Genomic DNA, 12981 nt, shown 5'->3' with positions numbered 1-12981 from the left:
CGCAGTGCATTGTAGTGAACTGCAGTGTTCTACAAATGTGTATGTTTGGTGTGTACTGCACAGCAGTGCATTGTAGTGAACTTCAGTGTTCTACAAATGTGTATGTTTGGTGTGTACTGCACCGCAGTGCATTGTAGTGAACTTCAGTGTTCTACAAATGTGTATGTTTGGTGTGTACTAAAGAGCAGTGCATTGTAGTGAACTGCAGTGTTCTACAAATGTGTATGTTTGGTGTGTACTGCACAGCAGTGCATTGTAGTGAACTGCAGTGTTCTACAAATGTGTATGTTTGGTGTGTACTGCACCGCAGTGCGTTATAGTGAACTGCAGTGTTCTACAAATGTGTATGTTTGGTGTGTACTGCACAGCAGTGCATTGTAGTGAACTGCAGTGTTCTACAAATGTGTATGTTTGGTGTGTACTGCACAGCAGTGCATTATAGTGAACTGCAGTGTTCTACAAATGTGTATGTTTGGTGTGTACTGCACAGCAGCAAGCCCACAGTAGGCATACATGGAAAAGTGTTTGAAGGTGGGCGTGAGGTTAACTCGCATCAGAATGCATGGGTATGGCTAAGGAGTTAGGAATTCATACATTGGTTTTATCGTGTAACCTAGACTGTGTCTCAGTTGGGCCATGCTTTAACCTCAGTTGGGCCATGCTTTAACCTCCTTCATGTATTCAAGAGCCTCATGGGGGATAATCCAACAGTGATGAACGGAGTGACGTTCTGTCACGACAGGTGTCATCCACACTGGGTACAAGCAGAGTATCAACATCAACTTCACAGACGCGGACGTGCCCTTTAACCTGATGGCGTATGAAGACTCGAGCGTCAACTACCCCCCACGTGTTTTCTTCTACCGCACACGTCTCTACTCTCTGGGCGAGGTGTGTTGAGGTGGAGGGTGACGATGCTGCTCATGATGTCAACACGTGCTTCTCACGTTGAAGATTCCTTTTTGTTGTTGTTCTTCTTCTTTTCTTTTCTTTCTGTTTTAAAGTTTTTTTTGTGTGTGTTTTGCTGCCCCATTGTCTGCACTAATTCATATCATATGTCCTGTTGTTTGTGTTTTCGTGACAGCAAGAAGGCTTTGTTTGTGTTTGTGTGAAGTGAAGGGGGCTTTGTTTGTGTGAAACGAAGAGGGCTTTGTTTGGGTGTGTGTGAAATGAAGAGGGTTTTGTTTGTGTTTGTGTGAAATGGAGACAGCTTTGTTTGTGTGAAACGAAGAGAGCTTTGTGTTTGTGTGAAACGAAGAGAGCTTTGTTTGTGTGAAATGAAGAGCTCTTTGTGTTTGTGTGAAATGAAGAGGGTTTTGTGTGTGTTTGTGTGAAACGAAGAGAGCTTTGTTTGTGCTTGTGTGAAACGAAGAGGGCTTTGTGTGTGTGAAATGGAGATAGCTTTGTTTGTGTTTGTGTGAAACAAAGAGAGCTTTGTGTTTGTGTGAAACGAAGAGGGTTTTGTTTGTGTGAAACGGAGAGAGCTTTGTTTGTGTTTGTGTGAAACGAAGAGGGCTTTGTGTTTGTGTGAAACGAAGAGAGCTTTGTTTGTGTTTGTGTGAAACGAAGAGGGCTTTGTTTGTGTTTGTGTGAAACGAAGAGGGCTTTGTTTGGGTTTGTGTGAAATGGAGACAGCTTTGTTTGTGTGAAACGAAGAGGGCTTTGTTTGTGTTTGTGTGAAACGAAGAGGGCTTTGTGTGTGTTTGTGTGAAACGAAGAGGGCTTTGTGTGTGTGTGTGTGAAACGAAGAGGGCTTTGTGTTTGTGTGAAACGAAGAGGGCTTTGTTTGTGTTTGTGTGAAACGAAGAGGGCTTTGTGTTTGTGTGAAATGGAGACACTTGATTTGTGTTTGTGTGAAACGAAGAGGGCTTTGTGTTTGTGTGAAATGGAGACACTTTATTTGTGTTTGTGTGAAACGAAAAGGGCTTTGTGTTTGTGTGAAATGGAGACACTTTATTTGTGTTTGTGTGAAATGAAGAGGGCTGTGAAACGAAGACAGCTTTGTTTGTGTTTGTGTGAAACGAAGAGAGCTTTGTTTGTGTGAAACGAAGAGGGCTTTGTGTATGTGTGAAACGAAGAGGGCTTTGTAGTCAGAGACTCTGATGCTGACAGCAACAAAAAGGCGAGCGTGTGAAGGGGGTGGGAGCAGGGAACCAGAAGTGTTTATTTGTCGATACCCGAAAAGAACGTTTCTGCTGATGTTTCCATGAAAGAAAACAACGGACCAACAGTTTGCAATGTGACGTGACCGTTTTTATGTCATTGTTGTGCCAGGTGTCAGGCGTGGAAGACTTGTACGTGTTTGACGGGGGCAAAGTTACTCTGGGCGGCCAGTTTCAAATGGGAGACGTCAGCAAAGTGCGACAGGTGGCGCTGCAGTCACTGCATGTTCAGGACGGAGGGACGTTTGAGGTGGACAGTGGTCACCATGACAACGACGTCACCATCATGGCCGACACTGTCAAGGTAGGTCTTCTTTGGGGCTCAGACTGAACTAGGCACAGAGTTCCATTGTCTCTGTGGTTTGAGGCAGATGAATAGAGTGATATGTTATCACTGGTGATTGTGTGGGACTGATTGTGTGACAGGTGTAGTATGGGATCTTAGGGTGAAGTGTGTGTGTGTATGTATCTGTGTGTGTCTGTGTGTATCTGTGTGTGTGTGTGTGTGTTTCTGTGTTTATCTCTGTGTGTGTGTATGTGTGTGTGTGTGTGTATTTGTGTGTGTGTGTGTGTGTGTACCAGATCTACGGAGGTGGTCACCTACTGGCTAACTACGGGCTCCAGCTGAACGTCAGCCATCACCTGGCGGTGTATTCTGGGGGTCGCATTGACCTCAGCGGTCATGGTCACGCTCCACTGGGACTGTTCCGCTCCGCAGGCTTTGGGAAGAGTTAGTGCTGAAGATGTGCCCATCACACACGCACACACACGCATGCATGCAGACACACACACACACACACACACACGCATGCATACAGACACACACACACACACACACACACACACACACACACACACACGCATGCATACACACACACACACACACACACACACACGCATGCATGCAGACACACACACACACACGCACACACACACATACACACACACACACGTATGCATACACACACACACACACACACACACACACACACACACACACACACACACACACACACACACACACACACACACACGCATGCAGACACACTCGCATTTCAGACATACACACACGCGTACACACATTGTGAGGCTTTAAAGCCTTTTCACCTAGATTTTTGGAAAGCTTCGTTAAGAGATGCTGTTAATTTTGTATTGTAACAATTTCTGAAAGTTTGCTTTGTAGTCCAGCTGGACATTTGATCAAATTAATTTTTCAGTAAATTTTGTTCTAGGTTCTTGCTCCTTTGCACATAGATCTTTTTTTGTGTGTGTATGGAATCAGTAAGTAGATGAATTGAAGAACACACATAATCGGCCTAAATGTATAAGCACATGCACATACATAGAAAGTTCATGACCCGAAATCTGTTTCCGAAAATGTAATGTTTATACGAATGTAAACAAACTGAGATTTTATTTTAAATTTCAAACCATTTGTCATGATAGATATTCAATGTTTTTGATTCCATAGGAAGTTTATGAGATTCTAAAGGGAGTTTATGAAAGAAAAAAAGTCTCAGTGCGTTATTCTGTGCGTCATGATTTTGCAAGTTGGGTGGGGTTTCTTTGAATGTTTTTCACGGGTTCTCAAACATGTCTTTTCTCTTATTCAAAATTGGTAAGAACAAATGCATTACAAATCATAGTTGTTTGTGATTTTGGGATGAATTGGTGATATTTTTTTCTTTATTATTCATGTAAAACAGAGCATTAAAGAACAGATGTTTCTTAAACATTGATTTAAACAGTTTCCAATGTGGTGTGTTATAATGTGTTTGTGTCATCATGTGATGGTGATGTATCACTGTGTTATACTGTGTTTGTGTCATCATGTGATGGTGATGTATCACTGTGTTATAATGTGTTTGTGTCATCATGTGATGGTGATGTATCACTGTGTTATACTGTGTGTCATCATGTGATGGTGATGTATCACTGTGTTATACTGTGTTTGTGTCATGTGATGGTGATGTATCACTGTGTTATACTGTGTGTCATCATGTGCTGGTGATGTATCACTGTGTTATACTGTGTGTCATCATGTGATGGTGATGTATCACTGTGTTATACTGTGTGTCATCATGTGATGGTGATGTATCACTGTGTTATACTGTGTGTCATCATGTGATGGTGATGTATCACTGTGTTATACTGTGTGTCATCATGTGATGGTGATGTATCACTGTGTTATACTGTGTTTGTGTCATCATGTGATGGTGATGTATCACTGTGTTATACTGTGTGTCATCATGTGATGGTGATGTATCACTGTGTTATACTGTGTTTGTGTCATCATGTGATGGTGATGTATCACTGTGTTATACTGTGTGTCATCATGTGATGGTGATGTATCACTGTGTTATACTGTTTGTGTCATCATGTGATGGTGATGTATCACTGTGTTATACTGTGTTTGTGTCATGTGATGGTGATGTATCACTGTGTTATACTGTGTGTCATCATGTGATGGTGATGTATCACTGTGTTATACTGTGTTTGTGTCATCATGTGATGGTGATGTATCACTGTGTTATACTGTGTTTGTGTCATCATGTGATGGTGATGTATCACTGTGTTATAATGTGTTTGTGTCATCATGTGATGGTGATGTATCACTGTGTTATACTGTGTTTGTGTCATGTGATGGTGATGTATCACTGTGTTATACTGTGTTTGTGTCATCATGTGATGGTGATGTATCACTGTGTTATACTGTGTGTCATCATGTGATGGTGATGTATCACTGTGTTATACTGTGTGTCATCATGTGATGGTGATGTATCACTGTGTTATACTGTGTTTGTGTCATCATGTGATGGTGATGTATCACTGTGTTATACTGTGTTTGTGTCATCATGTGATGGTGATGTATCACTGTGTTATACTGTGTGTCATCATGTGATGGTGATGTATCACTGTGTTATACTGTGTTTGTGTCATCATGTGATGGTGATGTATCACTGTGTTATACTGTGTGTCATGTGATGGTGATGTATCACTGTGTTATACTGTGTTTGTGTCATCATGTGATGGTGATGTATCACTGTGTTAGACTGTGTGTCATCATGTGATGGTGATGTATCACTGTGTTATACTGTGTTTGTGTCATCATGTGATGGTGATGTATCACTGTGTTATACTGTTTTGTGTCATGTGATGGTGATGTATCACTGTGTTATACTGTGTGTCATCATGTGATGGTGATGTATCACTGTGTTATACTGTGTTTGTGTCATGTGATGGTGATGTATCACTGTGTTATACTGTGTGTCACCATGTGATGGTGATGTATCACTGTGTTATACTGTGTTTGTGTCATCATGTGATGGTGATGTATCACTGTGTTATACTGTGTGTCATCATGTGATGTATCGATGTATCACTGTGTTATACTGTGTTTGTGTCATAATGTGATGGTGATGTATCACTGTGTTATACTGTGTGTCATCATGTGATGGTGATGTATCACTGTGTTATACTGTGTGTCATCATGTGATGGTGATGTATCACTGTGTTACACTGTGTTTGTGTCATGTGATGGTGATGTATCACTGTGTTATACTGTGTGTCATCATGTGATGGTGATGTATCACTGTGTTATACTGTGTTTGTGTCATCATGTGATGGTGATGTATCACTGTGTTATACTGTGTGTCATCATGTGATGGTGATGTATCACTGTGTTATACTGTGTTTGTGTCATCATGTGATGGTGATGTATCACTGTGTTATACTGTGTTTGTGTCATCATGTGATGGTGATGTATCACTGTGTTATACTGTGTTTGTGTCATCATGTGATGGTGATGTATCACTGTGTTATACTGTGTTTGTGTCATGTGATGGTGATGTATCACTGTGTTATACTGTGTTTGTGTCATGTGATGGTGATGTATCACTGTGTTATACTGTGTTTGTGTCATCATGTGATGGTGATGTATCACTGTGTTATACTGTGTTTGTGTCATCATGTGAGGGTGATGTATCACTGTGTTATACTGTGTTTGTGTCATGTGATGGTGATGTATCACTGTGTTATACTGTGTTTGTGTCATGTGATGGTGCTGTATCACTGTGTTATACTGTGTTTGTGTCATGTGATGGTGATGTATCACTGTGTTATACTGTGTGTCATCATGTGATGGTGATGTATCACTGTGTTATACTGTGTTTGTGTCATCATGTGATGGTGATGTATCACTGTGTTATACTGTGTGTCATCATGTGATGGTGATGTATCACTGTGTTATACTGTGTTTGTGTCATCATGTGATGGTGATGTATCACTGTGTTATACTGTGTTTGTGTCATCATGTGATGGTGATGTATCACTGTGTTATACTGTTTGTGTCATCATGTGATGGTGATGTATCACTGTGTTATACTGTGTTTGTGTCATCATGTGATGGTGATGTATCACTGTGTTATACTGTGTTTGTGTCATCATGTGATGGTGATGTATCACTGTGTTATACTGTGTTTGTGTCATCATGTGATGGTGATGTATCACTGTGTTATACTGTGTTTGTGTCATGTGATGGTGATGTATCACTGTGTTATACTGTGTGTCATCATGTGATGGTGATGTATCACTGTGTTATACTGTGTGTCATCATGTGATGGTGATGTATCACTGTGTTATACTGTGTTTGTGTCATCATGTGATGGTGATGTATCACTGTGTTATACTGTGTTTGTGTCATGTGATGGTGATGTATCACTGTGTTATACTGTGTTTGTGTCATCATGTGATGGTGATGTATCACTGTGTTATACTGTGTTTGTGTCATCATGTGATGGTGATGTATCGATGTATCACACTGTGGTTCATCTCGCTCTTCCAGACAGCACCGCCGGCGGAAGTGGGGGAGGTCATGGAGGAAGTGGAGGTCGAGGGTCAGGAGTCAACGCTGTAGGTCAAGGCTATGATTCCATCGTGGAACCAAGAGAGCTTGGGTCTCCTGGAGGTTTTGGACAGCTGTTTGGTAAATATAATTGAGCCCTTTTTTGTTTTGTTTTTTGTTGTTAAATGCAGTGCCGTGTGTTTGGCTGATAAAATTTTGTTGACTGCTGTGCAGGGTTACGCTGCTGGTCAGGCATCTGCTTGGCAGATGTGGTGTAGTGTATATGGATTTGTCCGAACGCAGTGACGCCTCCTTGAGCTACTGAAAACTGAGCTACTGAAACTGACTGCTGTGAGTGGGTGTGTGCTGATACGCCTGCATGTATGCAGTGGAATTTCAGTTTCAGTTTCTTAAGGAGTCACTGCATTCGGGCAAATCCATATACGCTACACCACATCAGACGAGCAGCACAACCCAGCATGCTTTGGCAGGCCTTGCGTGCATGCATATGTGTTTGTGTACCGATCCGAGTGGATTCATTCTACAAAATGATGCCAGAGGGCAACATTCTCGTTGCCATGGGTTCTTTTTCAGTGCGGCAAAGTGCGTGCTGCAGTGGAGCGGTGGCCCAGTGATAATGTGCCTTACTAGGAAGCGAATGTTCGTGAGTTTTCCTCCCCTGTCCACTAGGCCTTGAGTTGTGGTTTGAATTCTAGTCCTTTTGATGAGATGATGGACGGAGTTCCTACGTGCAGCACACAGTTAGCACATGCTAAAAGAACTCCAGACAGTAGGAGGTTAGAGTTCTAGTCCTTTTGATGAGATGATGGATGGAGTTCCTACGTGCAGCACACAGTTAGCACATGCTAAAAGAACTCCAGACAGTAGGAGGTTAGAGTTCTAGTCCTTTTGATGATGTATGGAGTTCCTATGTGCAGCACACAGTTAGCACATGCTAAAAGAACTCAAAGACAGTAGGAGGTCAGAGTTCTAGTCCTTTTGATGAGATGATGGACGGAGTTCCTACGTGCAGCACACAGTTAGCACATGCTAAAAGAACTCCAGACAGTAGGAGGTTAGAGTTCTAGTCCTTTTGATGAGATGATGGACGGAGTTCCTACGTGCAGCACACAGTTAGCACATGCTAAAAGAACTCCAGACAGTAGGAGGTTAGAGTTCTAGTCCTTTTGATGATGGATGGAGTTCCTACGTGCAGCACACAGTTAGCACATGCTAAAAGAACTCCAGACAGTAGGAGGTCAGAGTTCTAGTCTTTTTGATGAGATGATGGATGGAGTTCCTACGTGCAGCACACAGGTAGCACATGCTAAAAGAACTCCAGACAGTAGGAGGTTAGAGTTCTAGTCCTTTTGATGAGATGATGGATGGAGTTCCTACGTGCAGCACACAGTTAGCACATGCTACAAGAACTCCAGACAGTAGGAGGTTAGAGTTCTAGTCCTTTTGATGAGATGATGGACGGAGTTCCTACGTGCAGCACACAGTTAGCACATGCTAAAAGAACTCCAGACAGAAGGAGGTTTGTTTCATGGCAGAATTCTGAAGAAGATTCTACTGTGATAGTACAACAGATGTGCTGGCAAACAGAAAAAAAGAAAAAAAAAAAAAAAAAGAGTGGCACTGCACTGTGGTGAATTGCTCTCCCTGTGTCGAACAGTCTGAACTTCAGACAAATCTGTTGTGACAGAAAATAACACATTTCAATACAGTGCCTCTGTGTGTGTGTGTGTGTGTGTGTGCGCGCCCACGCATGTGTGCGTGCGTACATTTGCATCTGTGTGTGTATATATATCATTGTCTGTTCATGCACACACATTTGAATAACAGGCGTGTGTATGACTGCCATGTGGGAAACCTTAAAAACTTACTTGCCAACTGGTATAATTCAGATGCACAACATGATTCTTTAAAAAGAGAGGAAGCAAAAGGTGGACGAGAAACAAGACGCACAGTTCAGAAGGGCTGATGAAGGTGCCAGTAAAACCATTCTCTGCTCAGGTGAACTGACCTTCGGGGGTCATCCCTATGGCAACCTGCTGGTGCGGAAGGGGCTGGGAGGCAGTGGAGGAGGCAATGTCAAGGTCTTTGCTCAGAACGTGGACATTGACGGGCTGATCAACGTCGATGGAAGCCGCCCGCATGCCAGCTATGGGGCAGGAGCAGGTTGGTCCATACTGTGTTCCCCACTGGTGCAGCTGCACTGCAGTAGTTGCTTTCGACAGCCTACAACAACTGAGTGCACTGTACCCCACCAGTGCATCTGCACTGCAGTATGTATAGACAGCCCTATGACAACTGAGTGCGCCGTACCCCACTGGTGTAGCTGTACTGCAGTGGTTTCTAAAGACAGCCCTACAACTGAGTGCACTGTACCCCAACGGTGCAGCTGCACTGCAGTAGTTCCTATCGACAGCCCTACAACAGCTGAGCGCAAGACAAAGCCATGCTTCATTCACAAGACATGCACAACGTCATAAAGAATGTGCCCACTTTTCTTGAAAACACTAACGAACAATGTAGTTGCTAAAGCCGACAAACTAAAAGCATCCAGTGAGAAGACAGCTAATTTGGAAAGTGGAAGGGAATGTACCCACTGCAGTACAGAACGATCCCAACTTGAACCAAGGGAAGCAACTGGGTCTTGTGGATAATGGTAATAATAATAATAATAATAATGGACATTTGTTGAGCGCCTTCCTCCCTTAAAGAGAGCTCAAAGCGCTTTACAATAAACATCAAACACACATACGCGCGCAATAACTCACAAAAGAAAGAAGAAGAAAAATAATGATTTAGCGCACAATAATATAAAACAGATTCAGAGAATACGCGTATTAACTAATATACACACACACACACACACACACACACACACACACATACACACACAATGAAAGAGAGAGAGTTTGCATGGCTTATAACTGAAAAGGTATGGAAGGTCTATGGATAGACGTTTTCAAAAAGATGTGTTTTCAGACCAGTTTTGAAAGATCGAAATGAAGGAGAGTGGCGAAGATCGTGAGGTAAACTGTTCCAGACATATATGGAGCTGAATAAGAAAAGGATGACTCAGTACTGAAGGTACAAAGTGTTCATTCAAGTGATTAATGTTGCAGGATGGCAGTGTCCCTTTGCCAAGTGACAATGTTAAAAGTAGTGATTGTTATGTGACTGCGTTGTACCTGACACACACCTGTAATCATACTGTGTCTGTGTGATACCTTGCCTGGGTTGTTCTTGGTGGAACTTAATAAACATAGGCATTTTATCAGGTACTGCAAAATATTGCTATTACCGTAAGTTATTTGTTCATTTTCTTTAATTCCTTGACTAAGCAGAGGAACAGGAAATATTATGGGATTTAGGTGAACAACATTTTGGAACTATTTGCGTGTGTACGCTGCAATTTTTCATTTTAAAATTAAAACATGACCTAGCTCTTTGAATTTTAACAGTTGTTAAATAGCTCTGACTTTGATCTTCCGCATGCATATATATTCCAAGGGTGTCCAGGCACTAACTGGGGGATTGCAGAAATCTCCACCCTTGACTGAGCACCATCACTGGGATTTAAACCCCAAACCCCCAGATTGAAAGTCCAGCGCTTAAACCGTTCAGCTGTTTCTCCCATCTTTGGCCACGCCGCTAAGAATTAGATTAAAAAGAAAAAGAAAAAAAATGAGCAGTAAGTAAGAATTGCAAAACAGCTTTTAAAATTTATTTATTTTATTTATTTATTTTTTACTTTATTAAAAACATTTTTTAAATTATTTATTTATTTATTTATTGTTATTTTTACTTTATTTATTTTATTTTATTTTATTTATTTTTATTTAAAATTTTTAAAAAATATTTTTTTTATTTATTTATTTATTTATTTATTTTATACTTTTTATTAATTTATTTTTATTTATTAATTTTTTTCTCAAGGCCTGACTAAGTACGTTGGGTTACGCTGCTGGTCAGGCATCTGCTTGGCAGATGTGGTGTAGCGTATATGGATTTGACGGAACGCAGTGACGCCTCCTTGAGCTACTGATACTGATACTGATACTGATAATGATACAAAAATGATGCTTGTAGTTTCTAAAGGAGATGGGTTTTTATGTTGTTGTTTTTAAAAAGCAGTCTGTTGTGATCATTACCATGTTAATAAACCAGTAAAAGAAGAAAAGAAGAAAAGAAAAGAAAATGGAAAAGTGTGATAAATGCAAAGTGTGGTGACTCAGCACTGTGTTGTTGACAGGCGGGGGGTCAGGAGGCAGTGTGTGGTAAATGCAAAGTGTGGTGACTCAGCACTGTGTTGTTGACAGGCGGGGGGTCAGGAGGCAGTGTGTGGTAAATGCAAAGTGTGGTGACTCAACACTGTGTTGTTGACAGGCGGGGGGTCCGGAGGCAGTGTGTGGGTGGTGTGCAGCGAGGTGAGGGGCGTGGGAGCCATCACAGCCTCCGGTGCCGCCGGGGGAGGTAGCACTGGAGGTGGAGGAGGGGGTGGTCGAATCTCGGTGCAGGCTGAAAGTCTGCACCGGTTCAATGTGTCGGCTAGGGCCGGTGGAGGTGAGAACACACGTGTGTGTGTGTGTGTGTGTACACAGCTTGTACATGTGTGGTTTGTGACGTTTTGCTTGGAAGTTTGTGATTTTTTTGTTTGTTGTCTTTTATTTATGGTGGTATTAGACTCTGTATCTGATAATGCTTGTTGTTTTTAAAGTACACGGGTACTGAAGAGGTGTGTGTGTGTGAGTGTGTGTGAGTGTGGGTGTGTGTGTGTGTGTGAGTGTGTGTGTGTGTGTGTGTCACAAAGAGATGGGGTAGTGTGTGTGTAACTAGAATAGAATGGAATAGAATAGATTATATTTTATTGTCATGAAACCTGAAGGTTTACAAGACACAGATATGTAAATAGATAATTAATGTCATGTATTAGAACAGCACTTACAAACAATTTTTCCCAGTCTTGTTTGTACATGTACATAATGTGTTAGCATTGACCAACGGAATATTGTCTGTGCTTTTTCAAATCGTGTGTGTTTGTGTGTAGATGTGGAGAGTATGTGCATAGTGTGTCAGTGTCTGTGTGTGTGAGTAGGAGTGGTGTGTAAATGTGTGTGTGTTTCTGTGTGTGTGTGTGTTTCTGTGTGTGTGTGTGTGTGTGTGTGTGTGTGTGAGTGAGTGTGCTTCTGTGTGTGTGTGTGAGTGAAAGTGGATAATATCTGTGCATGAATACACACATATATTTGTGTGTACCTTTGCCTGTGTGTGTGTGTGTGTGTGTGTTGGGTTACAGATTATTCATGTATGTAAAAGGATTTTCAATATTAAGTGCGCGATTGGTTACAAGGAGCATGTGTCAGGGAGAGAGAGAGAGAGAGAGAGAGAGTGTGTGTGTGTTGAAATTTCCTTTCTGTATCAGAAATATATAATCACTCATGTACATGAATGTCTCCAGGTAACAGTGGCTGTGAGGTGGGCGGTGCAGGCACCGTGTACATCGAGGCACGCAACCACAGCACGGGCGAGACAGTCCACAGACGTCTGCGCATCGACAACTTCGGCCTGCCCTTCCCCAGGGACATCCACACCAGACTCGAACCCTTGCGCAACCTTCTGGAAGGTCAGTACACCAACCTTCACCTTGTTGGCGGTGTGACCTGGCTGTACAGCGAGGATGGTCGTTACGACTTTGATGAAGTCCGCATCGAGGGGAAAGCACAGGTGGCGCTGCTGAGCAACACCAGCTCCGAGGACGTGAGGATCAACGCAGGTTTGCTGTCGGGCGATCGCTCCGCGCTTCTGCATGTCGGGGGGCGGCAGACGTTCGCTTTCAGCGACATCAACACTTACGTACCTGTCAACATCATGGCGTACAGGTGAGTCTCTATCTCTCCCCTCTCTGTCTCTCTTTCTCTCCCCTCTCTGTCACTCTCTCTCCCCTCTCTGTCGCTCTCTCTCCCC

The 12981-nt window shown here is 42.4% G+C and overlaps 1 protein-coding gene across 1 annotated transcript in view; it reads left to right on the top strand.

Annotated features, from left to right (window-relative positions):
- The window catches only part of LOC143291065 (uncharacterized), a 265716-nt gene that overhangs the window by 33596 nt on the left and 219139 nt on the right, over positions 1 to 12981 (top strand). The window contains 7 exon segments of the mRNA XM_076600654.1: positions 743 to 891; positions 2275 to 2466; positions 2745 to 2892; positions 7006 to 7146; positions 9025 to 9189; positions 11407 to 11583; positions 12476 to 12896. Of these exon segments, the coding sequence (XP_076456769.1) occupies positions 743 to 891; positions 2275 to 2466; positions 2745 to 2892; positions 7006 to 7146; positions 9025 to 9189; positions 11407 to 11583; positions 12476 to 12896 (1393 nt within the window).

Source organism: Babylonia areolata, chromosome 16 (assembly GCF_041734735.1).
Source record: "Babylonia areolata isolate BAREFJ2019XMU chromosome 16, ASM4173473v1, whole genome shotgun sequence".
NCBI classification, from domain to species: Eukaryota; Metazoa; Mollusca; class Gastropoda; order Neogastropoda; family Buccinidae; genus Babylonia; species Babylonia areolata.
This window is presented reverse-complemented; position numbering and strand designations above follow the sequence as displayed.